The sequence below is a fragment of the Bicyclus anynana genome, chromosome 9 (genome assembly GCF_947172395.1).
Source record: "Bicyclus anynana chromosome 9, ilBicAnyn1.1, whole genome shotgun sequence".
Taxonomy (NCBI): Eukaryota; Metazoa; Arthropoda; class Insecta; order Lepidoptera; family Nymphalidae; genus Bicyclus; species Bicyclus anynana.
The window spans coordinates 14,315,422-14,339,704 of record NC_069091.1 but is presented as its reverse complement, the minus strand read 5'-3'; the positions used below and the strand labels follow the sequence as shown (position 1 = coordinate 14,339,704).

The 24,283-nt window shown below is 35.1% G+C and overlaps 2 protein-coding genes across 3 annotated transcripts; both read left to right on the top strand.

Annotated features, from left to right (window-relative positions):
- Positions 1–4,303: 4,303 nt before the first annotated feature.
- On the top strand, positions 4,304–17,350 carry LOC112048988 (carotenoid isomerooxygenase). 2 transcript variants are annotated; one of them, XM_024086704.2, is made up of 14 exons: positions 4,304–4,457; positions 5,586–5,770; positions 7,577–7,688; positions 8,800–8,946; positions 9,785–9,895; positions 11,039–11,133; positions 11,638–11,709; positions 11,902–11,982; positions 12,638–12,762; positions 13,747–13,920; positions 14,711–14,867; positions 15,468–15,529; positions 16,182–16,280; positions 17,038–17,350. In XM_024086704.2, exons 2-14 carry the CDS (start codon positions 5,671–5,673, stop codon positions 17,218–17,220), a joined length of 1,518 nt encoding a protein of 505 aa, XP_023942472.2. In that variant the 5' UTR covers positions 4,304–4,457; positions 5,586–5,670; the 3' UTR covers positions 17,221–17,350. The 2 variants fall into 2 exon arrangements, with proteins under 2 accessions (XP_023942472.2, XP_052739558.1); XM_052883598.1 differs by lacking the exon at positions 4,304–4,457 and adding an exon at positions 4,820–4,837.
- A 4,101-nt stretch (positions 17,351–21,451) lies between these two features.
- LOC112049001 (retinol dehydrogenase 14-like) lies at positions 21,452–22,504 on the top strand. The gene has a single exon (XM_052883490.1). The coding sequence runs from the start codon at positions 21,530–21,532 to the stop codon at positions 22,487–22,489; it is 960 nt and encodes a 319-aa protein (XP_052739450.1). The 5' UTR covers positions 21,452–21,529; the 3' UTR covers positions 22,490–22,504.
- The last annotated feature ends 1,779 nt before the right edge of the window (positions 22,505–24,283 follow it).

Here is a 24,283-nt window from a genome sequence, read left to right as displayed (position 1 = left end):
GAAATAGACGAATGGTTAGAGGTAGAACGTTGATGAACCAACGTACGAACAACGTGATTAGTTAACAACAGGTTAGCTAATCACATAATTTAAAAGTGTTTGGGCGTTTATTATTTATTTATATTAGTGCCCAATCTATCTAATATTTTCAATGTGTTTTTTGAAATTACGAAATCGATCAAGTCGATGGCGATGGTATATTATTCTGTTTGAGTTTCAAGGAGGAATTCCCACCGTTTCCTTATTTTCCCTCTCTGTGTTAGACAGAGATGTAGACACAAATTTTTGACTGTAAGAAGCGATATAAAAAGATCGTTACAAATCATTTGAAATGTTAAAACGTTAATTAGCTTCTCAGAAACTATGCTAAGGATTGATTGAGTGTTGTTTCTTGTGATAATAATTGATATTAATGATATAATAGTTGATTATTTTGTAATAAGTACAATCATCGCTTACTAGGTGCAACATAGGGGCAACAGAAGCTTGTTATTACGCCTGGAAAGAAGGTTCGTACTTCGATTAGCTTTTTTATTTAAAAAAATAAATGCAACTTGATTCCTTATGTTGAAAGAATCGTATTAGTAGCTATTGGTAAGCATTTTTCAGCCGTCTATTGAAGAGTTATGTGATATACTTCGGAAAATATATATATTACAATTTGTGTTGATTGCTATATTAAGGTAGATAGATGATTAAGAATAGAATTTCGTATAAGGTATTCTACTGTGTGGCTTTGATTGTAATGATGAGGCGTATAGGGTAGGTGTGTTTGTATGTAAAACTTAAAATGTATAAACAAATTAAATTTACCTGTGTTAATGTCGTTTTTGGTAAAATTAAAATAGGGACACGTGCGTAAATAAGCTAAGATAAAAGGCTAAAATTCCTGTCTTACTTCTGACCTAAATTTACAATGATGCTTCTCAAGGAATATTAGTCACTCAAAGATTTGAAACACTAGAACAAGCAGAATATCAAAAAGGATACAGTTAAAACAGATTTTACAGGAAACTCAGGAGAGGAGATGTTCCTCTCCGATTAACGTTTGTGGAATGTGAAAAAGCATTTGATTCTATCAAATCTTGGGCACTTCGAGAATCACAGTGACAGGTGTCGATGCCAGGTCAGTTTTTTGCAAAACTGCAGCAATGACTGTACAAATGCAACAGCGTCGAATACAACCAAATCCAGTTTCAAGAGGCGGAAGACAGGGAGATGTTTTATCCCCGAAACTCTACTAGTGCTTCAGAAGATGTAGCATGGCATTTCCAACGCAAAACCTTAAAGTTATGCACTGGAAATGCTGGGGTGGGAACATAAAAGGCGAATATATTTCACATTTGCAATAACTTGAGGAATTTTTGACCGACATTAGCCATTCCTCTAGGCTAGAGGGTTTAGTGATGAAAATGGATAAAACAAAGATACGTGTGCACGTCAATATAAGAACAATAATCGACATAGACCGAAAATTGAAGTGGAAATGGGCGAGCCATATTTGTCACAGGACATACAACTGGTGGGGTAGACGTGTTCTGGAGTACCACGTACCAGCAAGTACAATGTGATCCAATAACCTTGAGATGGTAGCGGGAAATGGCTAAATACTGAAACCGGAAAATTGAGTGCCTCTAACCAGCAGTGAACCTGCTGATGATGATGTTTGCCAAACTCAGGGCTGAGTTTTTAAGGAGAATGAAAAGCTCAGTATCACAGAGACTCAAGTTAGGACTCAAACACAAAACCTCGAGATCCCTAAGCCACATTGACTAACATAGCAGCCTGCAAGCAGATACCTAACATCAAAACCAATGATTTAACATTATTGATCAAAACACGTCTAGGTATACAATCATAACAATAAAATTACAAATGAATTGTCATTAAAAACTAGTTAAGGCACTGTTCAGGGGCCCTAAAATGTAACCAAACAACATATCTCGTGAAGAAAAGTAGACGAACATAAACCAATTACGGAGCTATCGGAAATATTGCTATATGCGTTGGGACGAAAGTCATGAGACTGGGTTTACTCTGCCGCCATTGGTTGACATTCTGTCTATTTCCTCTCACGACAAGACATGTCGTCTTTGGTCAATGTTAGCAAGAACAATAAAATTCTGAGAAACGTATATTTTTTTTAGTTTACTGCAATTCAAAATTGCAGTTTTTATAACTAACAACAAACCCTAAAATTCAGCTTTTTGATGATAACTCAAAAACTTACAATGATATTGTAAAATTAAAAGATCATCCTTGAAGAATGGAAACTCTTAAAAAAGTATAACTTTCAGTACGGCTAAAGAAAAGGTCTTTATTCCGTGAGTAAATAATTTTAATTTACAAAAAAATCAATATTAAGCAGGTACTTAATTAAAAAAATTACATTTTGCGTGATAATGATATCGGTAATTGGTAAAACCAACGATATCATATTAATTATTATATAAATTAAAGCGTAGATTAATTTAAAAAAAATTAGGTACATTCGCTTAAAAATAATTGGGCCATAGTTGATTTTTTTTTTATTCTGTACAAATTAGCCCTTGACTACAATCTCACCTGATGGTAAGTGATGATGCAATCTAAGATGGAAGCGGGCTAACTTGTTAGGAGTAGGATGACAATCCACACCCCTTTCGGTTTCTACACGGGAACGCTAAATCGCTTGGCGGTACGTCTTTGTCGGTAGGGTGGTAACTAGCCACGGCCGAAGCCTCCCACCAGCCAGACCTGGACAAATTAAGAAAACCTCAATAAGCCCAGCCGGGGATCGAACCCAGGACCTCCGCCTTGTAAGTCCACTGCGCATACCACTGCGCCACGGATACCGTCAAAACCAACATCATAAAAAGTTTTAAAAGTTTTTAACCCAAGTAAAAATCGTTTTAATATATGAAAATAATGTAAATAAAAATCAAAGTTTATTTCTGAATAATTCGCCAAACAGGTAAATGAATTGTTATACCGAATGCATCTCTTTTGTATGTAAATAATGCCCCAGTCACGGTCCGCATTGCAAAGTACCTACGCTTACCGAAAAACTTAAGCTATATTTATTACATTTTTTGTTTCCATGAATAAGAGTCTGTAACAGGTAGACCTACCGCATTGTGTAAAAGCTAATATTTTGTCAGCTCATACTCTAGATAGAGAACTAGGTAGGGTTTGGAGCGTAATAGCTTTGGGTTCTAGCAGGTTTCAAGGGACAAGACTCTTAATAGGGTAGTTGACTCATATCAAATTAAATATAAACACTATTAGTAATTTTGTATAGTACATGGAATAAGGGTTCGAAGTATATTATTATTAATTAATGCAAGTTAAGGATGTCATTCATATACATAGAAAACTTTATTTAAAAATTGTGTATTTCTTAATTTTTTCCAAACATCACGATGTTACTGGATGTCACTAAAGGAATAAACGTCAAAATTAGGCATGTTAAATTTTTTCTTACTGTCAGTCCTACCCTTGTGAATCGATTAATGACGTGAGCGTGGGTGTGACGTCATAAAAAATATAAAATATGGACCATCATGGCCGATAGCGTCGGCTGTATGTATGTTTTTTTATGTATTTATGTCTAAAAAATATGATGATTTTTTTCCAATCTTACTAGATTAAAGAATCTTACTAGATTATCGTTCTAAACAATAATAAACAATTTAAGGCCCTAATGACCCTAAGACCTTTCTCAACTAGCTTATTGTACCTGTAGAAAACTCGAGATTTGTATATTTCCTACATGATATCAATAGAAATCATGTTTCCGAGCAGAAAGAGTTACAAATACTAGACTTTACATCTAGTAGTTGAAACTCTTCGCTAGAGATCCTTAAGATTTGATCTGAAACAGTGTTTCCCAAACGGTGGAAAGTGCTAAAAAAGCTAAGGGACTGCTGACCAAGGACATGATTTCCCATAGTAAGCTGAAGGAAATATAAAAAAGTGGGTCTGTACTACCTCCTAAAGTCACCATGATCCAAAGTGCAATGTTGCCTACTGTTTATGGTAGGAGAAAGAGTTGCCAATCACTTTTTAGGTTTTTTATATTAATATTACAAAGGGTTGCATCTAAATAACCGATTTTGAAAATTCTTTTACCAAATCAAAGACACGTTATATATTTTATAACCTTATTCCCACAGAATGGGAACTATGCGGATAAAACCGCTGGGCGACTGTTATATAAAATAAGGAAAGTGTGGTTATCACAGGTTTAAAAGAAGATAACTAAAATAATAATATGCAGTTAGTTTCTATACCTACGAAACCCAAACAAAATTGTTTTGGGCACGGTCCAACCACAGTATACATAAACTCAGTTTCGAAGCGGTAAAGCCTGACTCATCTTTCAGTGAGGATCGTTAATTCGTTCAACACACTTGTGTTACGGAAACGTGAATTTAACGTAAATGTGATAAAAAATAATGAAAAAACAATAAAATTAGGTGTGTGTAACTGTAATTAATTAAATTATCCGCGGTAAATTAGTTCAGATTCATATAATGGAGTTGTAGTTGTCTTGTATTTGGGATATTTTTGTTTAGAACTTTTTGTTTATTTTTAGGCTTGTGTACTGAAACTGGTGTTTTGTAGCATAAACAGAACTTCAATATTCTCGTCTACATTTGATGATATTATGAATTTCAACATAGAGGTTTAGGGTTCGATTATTTGGGATTTTAGATTCTCTACATGTCTACAGGTGTGGTCTATTGGTAGTTATCGATCGGTAGCTATTTACCACCTTACTGGCAACGCTAACGCTGTTGTCGGTAAATGTGCGAGTCGAAGTGCGAGTCGACTCGCCCACCGAGGAGTTCCGTACGTAGCATCATTATAAATACTTCAAGAATCAATTTGCGCAGTTTTTGCCGAGCTTTTCCCGATTTTCAGACTGCCACTGTTTTTTAAGATGTAATTACAAATGTATAGATTTTTTCTTGTACTTGTAGTCTATAACTATGTTATTTGCCAAATTTCATAGTTCTAGGTAAAAAGGAAATACTCCATGAGTTTTGATTCCCTTGTCGAATTATGCATTTTTTGCTGAATGAACGGTTCAATCCGTTTGTAAAATATTAAGTTTTTAAGAGCTAATTTTTGTTAGAGTCAAGTGTCTCCCCTGTCTAGTGGCTAAACGGTTGTTTATGGATATGTGAAAAATTCATAAAAGTAAGATATATAATGAAATTACAAAGAAACCTAAAACGGCTAATTAGAAATTGGTATTTAAAGAGTGTTAGTTACGTCTTTAAATTGGTATAAAGAAAAATTGAAAAAAAAATCTTTTGGAGTTCCTTCCCTACATGCAAAGTGAGGATGAATTTTTTATCGTCTATAATCAAGGGTGATTTAGCGTGGGGTATCGTTAATGATATTTTTGTAAAATACATAAGGTATTAAAGTACTAACTTAATCTACGAAACTACACTGCGCGTGACCTGACATGCACTTGGCCTGTTTTTATTTGATCTATATCCACTATCCATATTTTTTTTCTCTTCAACTAGCAAGTTATTATTAGTACAGTATTATGGATATTTTTACTGAACCATACAATATTTTTATTTTAGTTATTCACCTTCAACGGCATCCAGTCCGGGGTCATCCTTATCAAGAATTAAACAAAATCACACCGCGATAAGTTGAGCATCAACAATGAGTGAAGAGAAAAAACTTTATCCGAACTATGACATGGGCATATGGTTCCGTACGTGTGACGAAGAGGTCACGGAACCCTTGCAAGGAAAACTGTCAGGTTGGTTTGTTTATATAGTATACAAGACGCCCGCGATTTCGTTCGCGTGGAGTTAAATTTTTCGCAAATTTCGTAAAAACCATAAAAATAAAAAGGATAAAATGTAGCATTGTGTGTTAATCCAGGGTATTATCTATCTTCGTTTTAAATTTCAGCCAAATCGTTTCAGTTGCGGCGTTAAAGAGTAAGAATTATCCAAACAAACATCCATACAAACTTTCGCGTTTATAATATTAGTAGGATTTTGAAACGGTATACAATCCTTTAAAATCCTACTAATATAGGGGCTATAAAAACTCGACTGTATTTTACTCGTATATTACAAAGTGTTTAAACCAAACTAACTAAGAATTTCAGTTTTACACAAATCACACGGGAATTTTCACAATAGCTTATATAGGGATATAAAGTAGCCTATATATTGCTCTACCTACTAGTGAAAGTCTCGTTAAAATCGAATCAGCCGTTCCAGACAAACTGACAAAAAAAATTATAATTTAGATTATGTGTTGCGTGTAAATAACTATAATCACTTGATAAAACGTAGTTATTTTAAAATCACAGACAGACACTTTAATTTTATTTATAGCCATGCATGGATTAGGCACCGATTCATATTACTACGTTATCTACTTATCTATGTAATACTCTTTTCTACATTATCTTATCTCATCTAATGACATTTAAAAAAAAAAACAATTATGTATTCAGTTACATAATAGAACAAGAGCCTGCAATAGCTAGACTTACCTCATTTTATGAATGCTGAAAGTTTGTCAGAGATAGCTAACGTTTTTATACTATTAGATATGTCTCTGGCGCGTTAAAATTGAGACGTGGCTAATAGGGATGATGACTGTTTTTTAAATTGTATTTAAATTAAGAGTATGCTAATAGTAAAGCAATTTTGTAAAAGGGACAGGGTATCTGCGATCATTACTTTCGGAGCTACATGGATTTAAAGAGTCAGATTTGCGGCGCTGCCGCGGATCCCTGAAAAACGCCCCATACCAAATGGCACGAACTAATGACGTCGTAGGCAATGTAATGATCGTTTAAACAAAATTACTAATATCTTTGTTATTTGTACGTTTATCTTTATAGTTCATTTATTAAAAAATGTCACATTTAATGCAAGGAAGCTAAAACTGTATGAATTTTCATCTATTTATGATAAAATATTTTTGATAAAAACCTGAAACCTGCATACCAGGGAATTTTCTCAATTCTCTTTGTGTGTGAAGTCTGCCAATCCGCATTTGTCCAGCGTCGTGTGTGACTATTAGAGACTAGACCCCTCTCATCCTCAGAGCCAGAGGAGACTCGTACTAAACAGTGAGCCATATATGGGTTGATGATGATGATGATGATGCTATAATGTAAAAAAACATTAATTCCAAGTAGGCTTAGTTTACAAGCACTTTTGACACGGCAGTTGACTATTTGTAAAGATTGTACGACCAGTTCGGAAGGCAGGTTCTGCTGAGAAGAAACCGGCAAGAAACTCAACAGTTGCTCTTTTTTTTAAAAAATCATACAGTATTATAATTTACAATTGATGACAACATTACAATTTCTTATAGTTTTACTTCCTGTGTGAAGGTGAAGCGCCTTTATCTTTAAGGAACTCATGGTGTAGTAACCTCGACTAAGTAAATATTTTTTAACACAATGCTTAAAGCAACGTCATGTCCCCAATAGCTTTCATTTAGCTTCGGGAACCCTAAAATTATTGTAATATAATAAATTACTCATAAGTACCTAACAGGAAAACGAGTGAGTTTAAACAGTTAAAAAAAATTGCAGGCACTATTCCCTCATGGATACAAGGCACTCTGTTGAGAAACGGTCCAGGTTGTAAGAAAATCGGCGACTGTGAATACCAACACGTGTTCGACGGACTTGCGATAATCCACAGGTTAGTCAAATAGACCCAAGTTTTACAATTAATCGTTATCCTTGCCACCATTGATATAAATCGTTAGATGGGCCCCTTCATATTAAAGAACGCACAATTTTATGTCATTACCCAAAGAGGTGCACGCACATCTTATCTGAGTACGTAACAAGCGCATGCTGTGAGTGGACGTGGACTTAAAAGAATATTTACTGTTTTTTCTTATTTTAATCCCTTAATAATTATGCCTTCGTGTTCATTTTGGAAGTGTAAAACACAAGCCACAACATGAATAAAGAGAAATGTGTTACGAGTGATGACGTACTCAATGTGCGAAACAATGACAATTCCGCCACACTTTGAGGCCCATCTAACGATCTACGATCGATGCTTGCCACGACATTTTATACTATAGACATATTACGTGCTTACAAAATCGCCGCAAAAAGTGAGCCGAATTTAGTTTTTCCACTGAGCGCACACATCTTGCACAATTTTGTGTTTAATTCCATTATATACCTATATATGCTAAACATGCAACTCGACATTGAGTTATAATTATTTCAATTACTTTATCTATTAAAAAAAACCGCATCAAAATCCGTAGCGTAGTTTTAAAGATTTAAGCATACAGAGGGGCAACTTTATCTTTTTATTTAACAAACGGAATTAGTATGCAATTTTCGATTACCAACTAGGTTTTTGAAGTTGGTCGACTATTACTCTATAAATATCGATCGTTAATTAGCTGTTATAGTTTTCCTTGTAATTTCATTATATATCCTACTTTTGTGATTTTTTTTACGTATCCATAAATAACCGTTTAGCCAGTAGAGGGTGAGTACACTTGACTTTAACATAAATTAGCTCTTAAAACTTAATATTTTACAAACGGATCCCTAAATCGAAATATATTGAAGGAAGACCTCTCATATTTATTCTACGATTTTGTTCACATTTTTAATTTACATATTCATGCCAATTTACTGCTTTCTAGTACCTAGTAACAAACAGTCTCTGCGCTAAACCGCGGACGGACGGACGAACATACGGACATGACGAAACTATAAAGGTTCCTTGTGGACTACGGAACCCTAAAAAAAGAAAGAAAGAAATGAAAAATACCTTTCAGGTTCGCGGTAAAAGATGGCCGGGCAACATATCAGAGCAAGTTCCTACATACGGACGTGTACAAGAAGAACACAGCCGCCAAGCGCATCGTGGTCACAGAGTTCGGCACTAAGGCGGTACCAGATCCCTGCAGAACTATTTTTGACAGGTAATTATATTTTTTTTAAAGCATATATACCAGTGCCGCCTGCCTTTCAGCCTTCGACCATTAAAAACAGGACCTGCCTCGCTAACCGTTACCCCTCTGGCACAGATCAAAAATCAATGATCTAACGCGTCTATAAAAACTGTTGCTGTAGAATCGATGTTTCATTGTTGTAATCGTTTTCGTCGTGTAAAGAACTCCCTAAAAATGCCGGTTTGTGTAGTTGAACGGCATAAAAAACGACCATAAACTTGTAGTATAGTAAAAGATGGAGTAACGTTTAATTTGTAAGTATTTCTTTCTACCTTAGTTTTATAAAATTTGTAATAAAAACAATATCTAAAAAGAGTCGATTATTTTGAAGGAACAGCAAAAAATCGATTAAGTAATCGAATATTGTATGTATATATTTTGTGGATAGTCTACGCGATGTGTTTTGTTAGTGTTAGTTAGTGGTATTTAGTTAGTCTGTGTAAAAATTACGCGTGTGTGTATTGCGAGTCAAATTTATAGTTTTGTGTAGTGTATGGACACAGAATATATTTAATGGTGTTATTTTCGATGCGTGAGTTTACCTCGTCCCCCTCAAAAAGTGACAGACAATTTTGTTGGCAAATTTGAGTGCGATGCATCTCCATTTTCTAATTCCTCTACGCTTTCAGCCTATATCACGGTAACATTTTTGTCTGTTTTAACTTATTGTTTTCGTCCTCTTTTCTCCCTTTTCCTTTAAAATATCATCAAGGAAGTTACTAATCATTTTCCACTTTACACAGTGGAAGATGGTCACATTAAATGTGTGACAAAAGGTACATGGCTATAAACAGGCTTATTGTTCTAGAATATCATCCATCTTCGACTTCAACGTCCAGCAGACGGACAACACCGTGGTCTCCGTGTATCCTTTCGGCGACCAAATCTACGCCATGACCGAAGTGCCCATACTCTACCAGTAAGTAAAACTCCAAAGTTATGTAAACCATTAGAAAAGCTATATAATTAGAAAAGATGGGTTTTATTTTAATTACATAGCTTTTTTATATTTTATATTTGACTAGCAGAACTTGTTTTATTTCACTTTTATAGAAATTCAAGTTGCTGCTGAGCTCCAGCCTCCTCTTAGAATGAGAGGGATTAGGCCAATAGTCCACCACGCTGGCCCAATGCGGATTGGCAGACTTCAAACACGCAGAGAATTAAGAAAATTCTCTGGTACCTACGCAGGTTTCCTCGCGAGGTTTTCCTTCACCTTTGAGACACGTGATATTTAATTTCTTAAAATGCACACAACTGATAAGTTGGAGGTCTATGCTCCGGACCGGATTCAAAACTACACCCTCCGGAATTGGAGGCAGAGGTATCCACTGGGCTATCACGGCACTGTTGATATGCCAATATAATATGTTTAGTATAAGGTACATACATATAACACAGTGTTATATACCTTGTATTAAATTGAAGCGATATCGTTAAAGCGTTTCAGACTACTTTAGCAGTTTAGTCGAGTAGCGTAAAACTTAGCTGCTAAATGTGTCTGAACACCAAACATTTAGTCGAGTAGGTTAGTAAATAGTTTAGTCGAGCCAATCCATTTTACTCTTAACGGATAATAATAACACCTTGTCTAGTCTACTACGTAGGTCATTACGTGAATTAGCATTTTCGCAATAGACATCAATTACTGCCCAACATAATTATATTTTACGAGCACTTCTCGAGCGCTAATTGAGAGGTGTGGATTTTTTTTTAATTTCTTTACAAAGTAGATACGCTCTGTTCGCGTGTCTCAAGGTTAGGTTTATACAATGATAATTGTATACTATAGATCGGTTGCGTCCTTACAAAATCACCGCAAACAGTGATCCAAACAAAAGGCATCCAGGCACAAGCTTGTCTTTAATTCCATTATATATTTATGTATATATAGTTTTTACACTTCCTGAACACACAACTCAAAATTATAGACGATATTTAGGTATTATTTGTTTACATAACGTTTGTTGTTGACCACAACTAACATTGAGTTGTGTGTTTACATCCGTTAAAAGAGCTCCCGTGCGAATGAGGACTTAATGTGTAAATTGATATATTGCAGAGTAGACCCCAAGAGTTTGGAGACTTTGGGGCGAAAGCAACTACCACGATCCCTGATAGTGTTCCACACGGCCCATCCCCACGTTATGGAAAACGGTATATTATTTATTCTATTTTGCTTATTCTTCTCATCCAAAACCCAACGATAATATACCTAATAATAATCCCTCAGCGTAAGTACAGTTCACGAAGTATAGTGAAAACTTGACATACAATGACATAAACATCTATTTCCATTCCAAATTTCAACCAAATCTCTGCATTAGCAACGCAAAGGAGGAACAAACACACTTACACACAAACTTTCGCCTTTTAAGTATTAGTGTGATAGTGTAAATTCCCGTTGAATTCAATTTATTATCTATACCTAAGTACTAATATTATAAAGACAAAGAGTTTGTTTCTTTGTTTGCTTGAACGCGCTAATCTCAGGAACTACTGGTCCGATTTTAAAAATTATTTCAGTGTTAGATAGCCTATTTATCGAGGAGGGCTATAGGCTATATATTATTCCCGTATTACTACGGGTACCGTAACCACGCGGGTGAAACCGCGCGGCGTCAGCTATTATTTTCATATAACACTTGTAACTTGTTGCAGGTGACTTATACAACGTGGGATTAAGTACAGACAAGGGTTACGTCGTTGTCAAGTTTACAAACAATGGAAAAGGTTTGTAAACTGTTTATTTATCTTATCAAATAATATAAAAAAATTGCACTTTATATTTAGATTGTAGTACCTTTTGTTTGAGCCATATTCGTATATTATACAATCCACTTTTCTCACTTCTTATGTAACCGTGTTTAAAATTTAAAATTTTAAACTTTCAACATGTAAAAGTTAATAATTAGAATGTTACAGGTGACATGTTTGAGACAACAGAGATAGTGGGCAGCATTAAACCAAGATGGAAAGTCAATCCGGCGTACATGCATTCATTTGGTAATACATATATTATTTATTGGTAGTATTACAAACATATTTTATTTATTGGTAGTAGACAGACTACTACTAAGCGTGTAACAGCAGGCGTCCACTAATCCACCACATCGCATCATACGGATTTTTAATTTTACGGTAGATAATATATTCATGCATATTTTAAATTTTCACATTGAATTTTCATATTTCCATCCTACTTATAATAAATCTGTAGAGAGGTTAATTCTGTGCATGAGATATTTCCAAAATAACTATCAGCGGGTGATTAATGATTGATACTGATGCCAAAAATGCAACCAGTAAATTAATAATAAAGTAATTTTTGTCTGACTGTATGTTCGTCATAGAAACAAAAACTACTCGACGGATTTTAACGAAACTTGGTACAATTAATCTTCATACTCCTGCGCAGGTTATAGTGTACTTTTTTCATCACGCTACGATTAAGAGGAGCAGAGCAGTGAAGGGAAATGTTAGGAAAGTGGGAGAAGTTAGTCCATTTTTACAGCGTACTACTGTAAGGGATGGTTTAAAGAGAACTATAAGCGAACGAAGTCACGGGCGTCCGCTAGTCTCAAATAAATTTTCACCATTATATAATGAATATAATATTTTTGCGTATAGTTTCGCTCTGAATATAAATTGTTCATTTCAGGTATAACTGAAAACTACTTCATCATAATCGAGCAACCTTTGTGCATCTCTTTGTTAAACTTGGCCAAGCGATATCTCTTCACTGAATCTTTCTCCACCATATTGGTCTCCTACCCAGAATACGAGGTACTTAATTAAGTATTTTACTGAAGAATTTATTAAGGTATACGTAAATAAAGAAGTATTCACATAACGCTAAAAAAAACCTTCAACGTTATAGAATTCGGTTATAAACTTTTAAATCACTACAACGTGTGTCACACTATAAACTCAAACATCTAGAGCAGAGGTTCCCAAACTATTTATTCTCTCATAGATCACTTTCGGAGTGGAATGGAACGGGTCCAGCGAAACCAGCTAGATTTCGAGCTCTAGAACTCCCAAATTTCAAAAAAATATGTATATCTAACAATGGAAATTTGCGTTGTGTCTCACTTTTAGCTAAGTAAATTAACAACAAAATTATCAGTTTCGAAAAAAAGTGAGAAGTGATTGCTGAATTAATTAATTTATTGTGCTGTGAGTAATATCTAGGTACTCACAGCACAAGGACTGAAAGAAATCTCACTTGTTTTATTTACCAAACGCCCCATTCAGTATGAAACTAGATAAAACTTCATGTACCCTCTTTTACGAAACCGTGAATCCCCATTTTTTTGTTACGACAACGTAGACCCCTGTTTAGTATCTCGGGGACCAGTGGGGGTTCACCTGGACTACTTTGAGAACCAATGAAGTAGAGCAACAAGATTGTTTTTTGTTTAGTTTCTATTTTAAACTGTACATTTTAATTTGACTTGCATTCAATTAGGTTAGAAAGGACTTAGTAAGTCTTTCTCATCGTATAATATTTTGGACTTCTTTAGTGATCTGTTTTATGTATACATGTCCGTAAGTACGGTAGTACTTACCTCTACTTAGGTACTTACCATGGGCTGACAAAGTACTATCACCTTTTAAAAGATCACGAAAGTGTGGCTCTCAATTTAAAATTGCAGCTATTCCCTATATTTATCGTCGATGACTGTCATTGGCTATACTTTTTTGCTATTTTTTCTTTTCTCCTTTTTGTTTTTTTTTTTTAATTTTATCTTTTCTCGATTTGTTCAGACAAACATCTACCTCATACATCGCGAGACTGGTGAAACATCTCAGTACAGTGTAGACAGTGTATTCTTCATGCATATAGTAAATTGCTTCGAGCGGGATGGAAAAGTGATCATCGATTTGTGCACCTACAAAGATGGCAAACTTTTAGACGCTATGCATTTGGCAGCTGTTAAGGTAAGCAGTTATCTATACATAAAATAAATCCGTAGAGAGGTCAATTCTGTAGGTACATGAAATGATATCAAAAATGCAATCAGTAATATTTTTGTCTGTCTGTATGTTCGTTATAGAAACAAAAGCTACTCGAAAAATGTTGGTACAATTATTATTCATACTCCTGGGCAGGTTATAGTATATTTTTCACCACGCTAAGACCAATAGGAGCAGAGCAGTGAATGGAAATGTTGGGAAAACGGGAGAAGTTACTCCATTTTTACAGCGATGCTACTGTAAGGGCTGGATTAAAGATGTCTAAGGGCGAACGAAGTCGCGGGCGTCCGCTAGATTGAATAATAAAATATAATATACTAGCAGACGACCCCTTCTGTAGAAATACAGGGGTAAAATATGACACAAATATAGTGGCTAAGCTAACAATAGGTACCAAAAGATAAAAGAACTTTCTAAATCGGTTTAGTAAACCCAGAGATTAGCCCTACAATCTCACAAAGTTTACCTCTTTCTAATATTAAGTAGATTAGTAGAAAATGGAATGATGACCGTTAAGGGTGTTTTGCTTTAGTTAGCTTTGAAAAAGTAAAAGTGGGATAGATGTTTGGGCGTAAAAGCGGAGAATATATTTGGGGGTAAATGTGGGATAGATGTTTGAGGCTAAAGGTGGGATAGATATTTGGGGGTAAACGTGGGATAGATGTTAGGGGGTAAAAGTGGGAAAGATATTTGGGGGTAGGGTAGTGGCTCCTCCAAGGCGCAACAACTGAAGCGCAGTTAATTTGTTCCACAGTCAATGCAAACTAACCCGGACTACGGCCAATGGTCTAGAAGTCGTCCCAAACGCATAACAATTCCTCTGGACGCACCGGACATGAGCAAAGTTGAAGCTAAACTTATCATCGATTATGGTGTTGAGATGCCGAGGATTAATTACGACACATACAACGGTAATTTACTACATAACAATAATATTAAGAGTCGGTTTCACCAAATTTTCAATTTATTTACAAGCTTTGTATTTGACGTAAAGTTAGAGTCTATGAACCGTATTAGAAATGACCTTCACCCATTTGTTTATAAGATGAAAAGTTTTTATATCAAATGTAATACGTTAAAGAATATATTGCGAGTAGGTTGCCTCAAAGCTCGTGGCCAAACTATCATTAATAATAGTTAATAATGGTAAAAAATAGTTCGGCTAGGAAATTTTTCGAGCAACCTACTTGCAATATATTTTTAACGTACTAAATTTGGCATAAAACACTTTTCATTCATTAAACAGATGGGTGAAGGTCGTTTCTAATATGGATCCTCTACTATTTCAGTTAACAAAAATTACAGTTAGTTGACAAAATTTAGTCTTAGATCACTGAACACAGAAAACGCTTTGTGGGTTAGACTATTCGACATTTAACAGAAGATAGTGAAAACGGCCCTAAATTGTCTAATGCATATTTAGATAGACTAATTCTATACTTTTAGATTTTATGACCAAACAGATTTTCTATTTATTTCGATCTATATAATCTACAATTATTATTTTTTAGGGCGACCATACAAATATTTCTATGGAATTGGATCTGATGTAGATACCGGATATGCTGGAACTGTAAGTAGAACTAAAAGAAAAAAAAAATAACAATGATGTATTTATTGTACCTATACAATATATATCATTGTTAATTGTATTGATGTATTATATATTGTATTGTATATAAATATGTAATGTATTGGGAACTTCGAGTGTTAGACTTGTTAATAACGTTTATCAGCCTATATTTATAAGTATATCCAATTTTGCAACTCACAAAAGTTGTGGAAAATTTAAGAAAAAAACGCTACCTTCTTAGAGTTGTTTATATTCTGCTTTATATCAACTTTACCAAAAATTGTACTAAAAGCAGAGATACATTATGTTTTCTTAATTTATTGTTCCACGAGCCTAATAAAATTTTTCTGTATACTTTCTTGTTTTTTTAACTGACTTCAAAAAGGAGGAGGTTCTCAATTCGGTTGGTATTTTTTTTTAATGTATGTACACCGATTACTCAAAAATGTGTTTGTAAACTTTTCCATTTAGTACTTTTAAACACTACAATTTCATGAATTAGAACATATTATGATGTTATTTTTCGCTTTTTAGTTTAGTGGGTACGTTTTTAGGTATTTATATTATACGTAGTTTTTTACGTTTATACGTATTTTTTTTATTGTAACTTTTATAGAAACATGATGATTTAATAATTTATTTTCACTTCCAGCTTGTTAAAGTAAACGTAGAATCAGGGGAATACAAACTATGGCACGAAGAGCAATGTTACCCCAGCGAGCCCATATTCATACCACATCCCGACGGAAAGGTAATTGGTTATATGATAATAAGTCGTGCATAATCATTTAAACAAAAGAAAAGTAATATTTAAAATCTACATAATTATTTCATAATTTACGAAATAGGTAGTGATTTGTTTGTTTTTTTTTTTATTCTTTACAAGTTAGCCCTTGACTACAATCTCACCTGATGGTAAGTGATGATGCAGTCTAAGATGGAAGCGGGCTAACTTGTTAGGAGGAGGATGAAAATCCACACCCCTTTCTGTTTCTACACGGCATCTTACCGGAACGCTAAATCGCTTGGCGGTACGTCTTTGCCGGTAGGGTGGTAACTAGCCACGGCCGAAGCCTCCTACCAGCCAGACCTGGACAAATTAAGAAAATCTCAGCCGGGGATCGAACACAGGACCTCCGTTTGTACTCCAAAATTATATGTTACTTCTTGAAATTAGGGGTAAGAGAAGGTGCTTAATAGAGTAGTGGTTAAATGATAACATTCTTTAACCTATTTATTTATACTGTAACTATAAACAAAAGTAGGAATAATATTTTTTTTTTCACATTTGAAAGTTGAATTTTTAAAAGTTAATTTTAAAAAGCAACACATTAATAATAATTTGTCAAAATAAAAACTACATACGAGTAAATTAAAAACCAGAATATACACTGTGAATACTCGTAGATAGATAAGAGAATACACATAGCATACTGTGAATAGATAAAAAACATCCACAGTAATTCCTTTTTATTAAAAAAAAAAACATTTATTTTATGATTTTACAGGAAGAAGACGATGGTGTAGTTCTCAGCTCATTGATATGGGGGAAAGACGACCACGCAGTCACTTTGCTAGTACTAGATGCAAAAACATTTGAAGAACTGGCGAGAGTTGACTTCGTCACCCCTTCGCAGACTCCCCGTTGCTTCCACGGCTGGTATTTGCCCGATCAGGCGTCTGTAAAGTGATTGGGTTGAATAGAATTAGGCATTTGTTATTGAAAGTTCATTATGGTTGATGAATAATTGATTTAGTTTGCTACCCACCCCGAAAACTCACCCAGATTACCACCATAATCATTAGCTTACCAGCATAAAAGCAAAACTCAGCGGAGCCACCTGCGTCATATTTGGGAGAAAACTTTGACATCCCCACGCGCTCATCGTTGCATTTAGTGGTATCTACCAGTAATATTAGGGAGCTCCGTAACCGTAACCGAAACTATCGGATATCCAATATAAAAAGATATCCGTAACCGTAACCGAATTAAAAGTTTCGGATAATATCGGATAGAGGCGGAGCGTTTCAAAACACATTATAGTAGAGGAGCCGAAGAGGGGATTTTTGCAGTTACTCGAGCGCGGCAGATAAACATAAGGGACTATACCTTACACTTTGTCGAGTACCTCCACCGAGTATGAGCCCTTAATATTGGTGGGTACGTTTAGGGCAACCAAAAAAAAACTAACTTCATAAATACTCAACCAGCACGTCAGATTAAGATAAGGTAGGTGAGTTGATAGCTAAAAACTGCTAAAAAAAAAATTTCGCTAATCTGACGATTTGAGCGTAACGTAATGGAATGGGAGGGTTTCAAAGTTACAAAATTAAACCCTTATATTTTAGTGCTCGAGGTACGAGTGCGATTAATTTTTTACTTATTTTTAAGGAAATAATCTCCTAACTAATCGCTAAAATTTTCTTACAATTTCAGTAAGCCAAAGTAATAAAAATTGTTTTTAAGTCTGTAGTTTTTTTTTCCACCGCTAAAAGCGGAAAAAGTAAATAACCATTTATTCTTCCTATAATTTAATCTACCAAATGTAATCGGTCTCAATGACGCTCGAGTAACTGCAAATTTAGCATCCCGGGCTCCCCTACTATTATGACAAGTTGTTTTGATCGGCAGCGAGCAGCCAACACGTCATAAGCATAGTTTGTTTGTTCCTTAAAAATTTAATATCCGTAACCGAAATTATCCGAAACCGAATAATCCTAAATAACTTCACATCCATATCTGAATACATATCCGGTATAATAAGAATCATTCCTTTAGATATCTAAATATAATCCGTATCCGAAATTTCATATCCATAACATCCCTGGTCTACACGACACGGGTGAGTCTTCTTTAACCCGTTCTTCTTCTGCGGAGTAGGTGTGTGGCAATATTTATAAATAAAGATATTTTCTTTCTTTTTTATTTCTACCACAGAATACAATAGTCAATGTTTAGCCTCTATGTAAATTTTAATCTCGAAATTGGAGAACTTGCAATGAATTTTTCTGGGTGGCTAGATATGGCTTTTCTCGGAGACCGACAAAATAATTCAATTATTTATTGATCAAAATTATTGTGATTTATGTATAAGGCCGTAATTTAATTTAAATAAATAAGTCGTATCTAAGAAGAATTAATTCTAAATCACACGTTTCACTAAAGTTAATGTACCTACCTATACCATATTTTATTTTATTTATACCTAGGTAGGTATACCTAAGTACATCCACAAGTTATGCAAAAAAAACCTCGATAAAAGTTAAAGATCTTGAAACAAAAATCAGAAACTATTGATCATGTTCCTGAAAATTTTAGCCCGAAGTTCTTGGAAGTATGGCGCTGGCGATTTTACGCCTTGTACGGTGGAGTTAAATTAATGTAGGATTCTAAAAGGCTTTATTTTATTCCCGTATTACCACGGGAACGGGAACTACGTCTGTGGCATATGCTGTTCTTCCATAAGGAAAGCCTGGCCTTGTTAAAATAGGCTGATGATGATGTCAATTATAGATCAGGGGATTGATTTCGCTTTTTTATACTCGTCGATGAATTACTACTCGCCTATACCTAATACGTTTTATTAGAATTTGTACTCTATTTGTATGGGGTGCCAAAAATAAAATGTCATTAACAACGTAGCCATACAGTGGCGTAGCTTGTTTTGGGGCCCCGTATCAAAATTTTGTTGGGGCGCCCAATAGACGAGCGAGGCAAATCCCGAAAATCGCTTAACAGTTTCTCGTGTTTTTTTTTCCGGAAGGCATCAGATTAAGAGATATTGTGGATTACACTTTACTAAATTTTGCTTTCCCACGTAAGGGGCCTCTGTAGTCCGGGGGCCCCGTATCATTGATACGATACGCCCCTGTTGCCATGGAAATGAGCAATGTTACATCGCTGTAACTTAACAGTATGCAAGGGCTTTCCTAGAACCGTCGAGTTATTGAATTAAAGTTTGACTTAATGTTCCGAATACGAGTATTATTTATAAAATTCAAAGCAATTTCTTTTAATTACTTTCAATTACAATTACAAATTGAACACTTACATTTTGTATCTGACCAAGAATATACGTTGCATAATATTTTAATAATAATTGTACTGTAATTTTTACACTAATAATATTTTATGATACACTAATTGATTATATTCTTAAAATGAATGTTTGTTTTATTTATATTTACATCATAATCTCCTTGTCCTTATCCTATTTATGTTGGGCCGGCACAATCTACACCTATCTTTTGTACTTTAATTTTAATATAATTGTAGTTATAATAAGTTATCTTGAATATGCAATTCTGTATACATTAGATTTTTATGGAGGGATATTTATAATCGATGCTGTATTTTTCAATTTTTGTACTTATGTGGGTCTTTTTAACTCATCCCTGCAGTTTTTTTTTGTAATATTCACTGCTGCTGCGTGGTTCTCCGCTTTCCATATCTAACAACTTTTTTTGTTTTCTGTCCTTCCAGCCTTCCTGGTACCGCAGCATACGTGCATTACTTCAGGAAGGAGGTAGTATATCACGCTTCGCTATTAGCTTTCTGGCGATCCCATTCGTCTCTCACGCGTCGTCCCATAATATTGTGTAGCATTTTCGCGCCCTTAGCCCATGCTTCCTTGCTGTCTTATCTAACCACTTGCTATCATTATAGTGTCTTTATTTAGTTTTGATACGGTTGTACTTTAAAAAATGGGTCCTCCTCGTCAAAGGGTCAAGTCATCATTATCATCACTATCAACCCATATTCGGCTCACTGCTGAGCTCGAATCTCCTCTCAGAACGAGAGGGGTTAGGCCAATCAATAGTCCACCTAGCCAAATGCGGATTGGCTGACTTGACACACGCAGAGAATTAAGAAAATTCTTTGGTATGCAGGTTTCCTCACGATGTTTTCAATCACCGTTTGAGACTAGTGATATTTAATTTCTTAAAATGCGCACAACTAAAAGGAAGTGCATAAGCCGGACCGGATTCGAACCCACACCCTCCGGAATCGAAGGCAGAGGTCATATCGACTGGGCTATTACGCCTCAAGGGTCAAGTACCTCCTACAAACGGCTGGAGAATTTACATTTATTTATTTACAGATATAACAGAAATCCTCAATGACCATATCTTGAATACGTTGCTAAAATAATGTTTATTTAATTAAATATAATTTAATGTTTATTTATGTTCACGTTTTTTCCTTTTGAGGTTCGGAACCCTAAAAATGAGCCATATTATTACAAAATTTAGGTCATATTTAAAAAAATCATGATATATTAACGTCGCTCGGAACATTCTTCTCGCGAGTTCAAATTGCACTACTATGCTTTTTTATAGCAGTAGTTATACTGATATATAAAAAAACTCCACTCTGATGCAATTATGGCGTTCATAAATTATTCGGAACAATATATCGCTTACAGAAATAATTAACATTTTTGGTATTTCTGTGTGATATAAAAAAATCAGACAAGTGCGAGTTGAACTCGCGTAAAGAGGGTTCCGATGTTAATGTATCATGTTTTTTTATATATGAAGGTAATTTTTGGGGGGACAAGTTGGAAAACTTGAAAGAAACTTTTTTAAACTGCATCGTTTGACACATTAAACAAACGAGCTTGGTAAGAGAATCGCAAATATATATATATTGTAATTTTAAAGTAAATACTTTCTAAGTTGTTTAAAAAATACGACGAAATTTGATTTTATTTTATCTTTATAATAGTTTTAGGTAGTTTATTTAGTTAGGTTAATATTATTGTTTTAATTAGTGTAAATAATCATTAATTAATTAAAATTCACTATGACAGACGGACATTTGGAGACGCGAGTCTTAAGAGTTTCATTTTTGTACGTACGTACGTTTGGAACTCTAATTGTGCAACTTTTTGCCATATTGTTTAACGATTGTGTTGCAGACAATTTAAGGTATTGTATTTTAACGTAACTATTTTTCCTTATTCTGGGGAGTACCTACCTGCATCGTTACCCTTATTCATGACAAAACTAAGTAACATAATGCTTGTGTATGTTTCCGCTGCAATAGTTGTATTTTTAATACTTCTACGATTTTATCTAAGATCATGTGTGAAAAAGTGTACATGCAAATCGAAATTATTCGGAAAGACAGTTATAATAACAGGCGCAAACAGTGGAATAGGATATCACACAGCACTTAGATTAGCAGGAAGAGGAGCTAGAACGATTCTTGCTTGCAGAGATGAAGAACGAGCGCTTGCAGCTGTAGAGAAAATAAAAAATGAAACTGGTAATATGCAAGTTATCTACAGACATCTGGATTTAACTTCGTTGCAGTCCGTCCGTGATTTTGCTAATGATGTTTTGAAAACGGAAGACCGACTCGATGTTCTTGTTAATAACGCTGGAGCGTGTGCCCTTAGAAACGAGTATACTAAAGATGGTATTGTAGAAGGTATGCAAGTCAACCACTTTGGACCATTTCTACTGACTCTACTTTTAATACCTTTACTCAAAAATTCACGGCCCAGCAGAATTGTGAATGTCAGCACACTTATGTATGTATTTGGGTTTGTAAATTTAGAGAAATTTAATGAAAAGAGACTGAACAGAATAAATCTGTACGCTGACAGCAAACTTTACAATTTGCTGATACAACAAGAATTTTCTGAGCGACTCAAGGAAACGGATATTACAATAAACTCTTTACATCCTGGAGTAATTGTGACGGGTATTTTAGGTATACCAAACCCGTTATTTGCTGCGTTTTTCAAATTTATTTGCTGGGTGAGTCCTAGAACAGCGGAAGAGGGTGCAGAGACAGCAGTTCATTTAGCTGTATCTGAAGAATGCAAGAACGTTACAGGAAAGTTCTACATAGATTGTAAAGAAACATTTCTATTACCTAAAGCTAAAGATGCAGTGATGGCTACAAAGGTTTGGTCATTGTCGGAGAAAATGGTTAAGAATTATTTATAACTTGGGAACTTGGTTTAAATGGGATGAGGAACTTGGGAAATGGGCTTCGTACTGTTATGAGGGATAAATTAAATTAAAAAAAGACAATTTGAATTTTAATATAGAAGGAAGATGCAATAATGTATGCGGGCTACACGGGACGGCTTCTATTCTACGGCTTAAACTGAGTGTGTGTTGCGCAAAATCTGTGTAGTAGTCAGTTTTTTTTTGTAATTTAAGGTAAGGCTCACGTAGCCACACATAGTCTTGGAATAGAATCGGTATCGTATCGCCTCGTCTATGGCTAGGCGAAACGCCGCGCTTACAGTTCACCGACCACGCGCTTACGTCTTTTCATATGGTCCGAGACGGTAGACGTTTTTGGGAAAGTTAAGACCGGATATTTAGAAAAATGAATTAGGAATCAAAACAATTTTGCAAACACCAATATAACCTGTACCAAAAGACGTAAGCATGCACACTACGGTGCGCGGCGATAGCGATGGAAGCGCGCGGTAAGCTTCTCCCGAGGCGAGGCGATTGCATTACCTCAGTGTAAAGTTTTTATACAAAGAATACTGAATGGCTTGAGTTGATACGGTGCTGATCGGTTTCCGAGTTTATAGGCAAACCTTTTTAATGTTACTTTAAGCGAAAAGCTATCGCAACTGAAAGTCTAGACACTAAGCACTTAAGCTTTAATTTGACTGTTCAGTTAAAACTACTTCTAAGTGTCCTGGTTAATATTATTTCACTATCATCAATGTCAGCCGATGGACGTCTACTGCTGTACTTCTTGCATAGGCTTCTAAACACCACTGGGGTTTCTATTCCAGCACCAACGTTCCTCGGCTCTTCTAACTATGTGGCCTGTCCATTGCCACTTCAGTTTCGCGACTCGCTGAGCTATGTCAGTGACTTTCGTTCTTCTGCCGATCTCCTCATTTATGATTCGATCACTCAGTGAAAGTCCAAGCATAACTCGCTCCATCGCCCGTTGAATGACTTTGAGCATTCTAATGAGGTTCATAGTTAGTGACCAAGTCTCGGATCTGTAACGAAGATCTTTGTATGTCTCTCGTTTATTTATTTTTCCTTTTTTTTATTTTATTTATATTTTGTATGTACCTATAACGATGTTATAGGTACATACAAAATATACAAAACACTATTAAAACTTATAAAAAAAAATTTACCCTCCCGCTGCGGGATATTTGAGTGCCCAAGCAACAGGTGGACAGGGCTCCAGAGTGAGGAACCTCCTCACAGTACGCGCCGTCTCAAGAATTACTGTCTTCTGTATCCGACTCTTGATCCAACAGTTAAGCGAAAGCTTCTTAAGGTGTTGGTCGAAGCTTTTTGCTATAGGACCAATGACTTAAAGGACTATCGGAACAATAATAGTTGACTCAACATTCCACATGGCGGTAATCTCGTGAGCATGGTCCAAGTATTTTGATACTTTTTCCTTCACAGCTTTAACCAGATTGTCGTCAATATTATTAATATACTTTAAACATAAGTTGTGAGGTTGTAGATGGTAATATCTAGATCTACTGAACCGATTATGAAAATTATTTTATCAATAGAAAGCATCGTTATTTGTAGTGTCCTGAGCTATCCCCGTCCAATTCGCGAGAAATTTACGAAAACCTGATTTTCGTGACCTTTTGACCTTTATAACTTTTTAGCTGGCACAATATCAATATCGATTCTTCACATCTTCCTTACAATGCTGTAATAAAAGAGTATGCAAAAATTTAGAGGACCAGGATTTATTTCACAGATTAAACTGAAAACTACTAGCTATGTGCA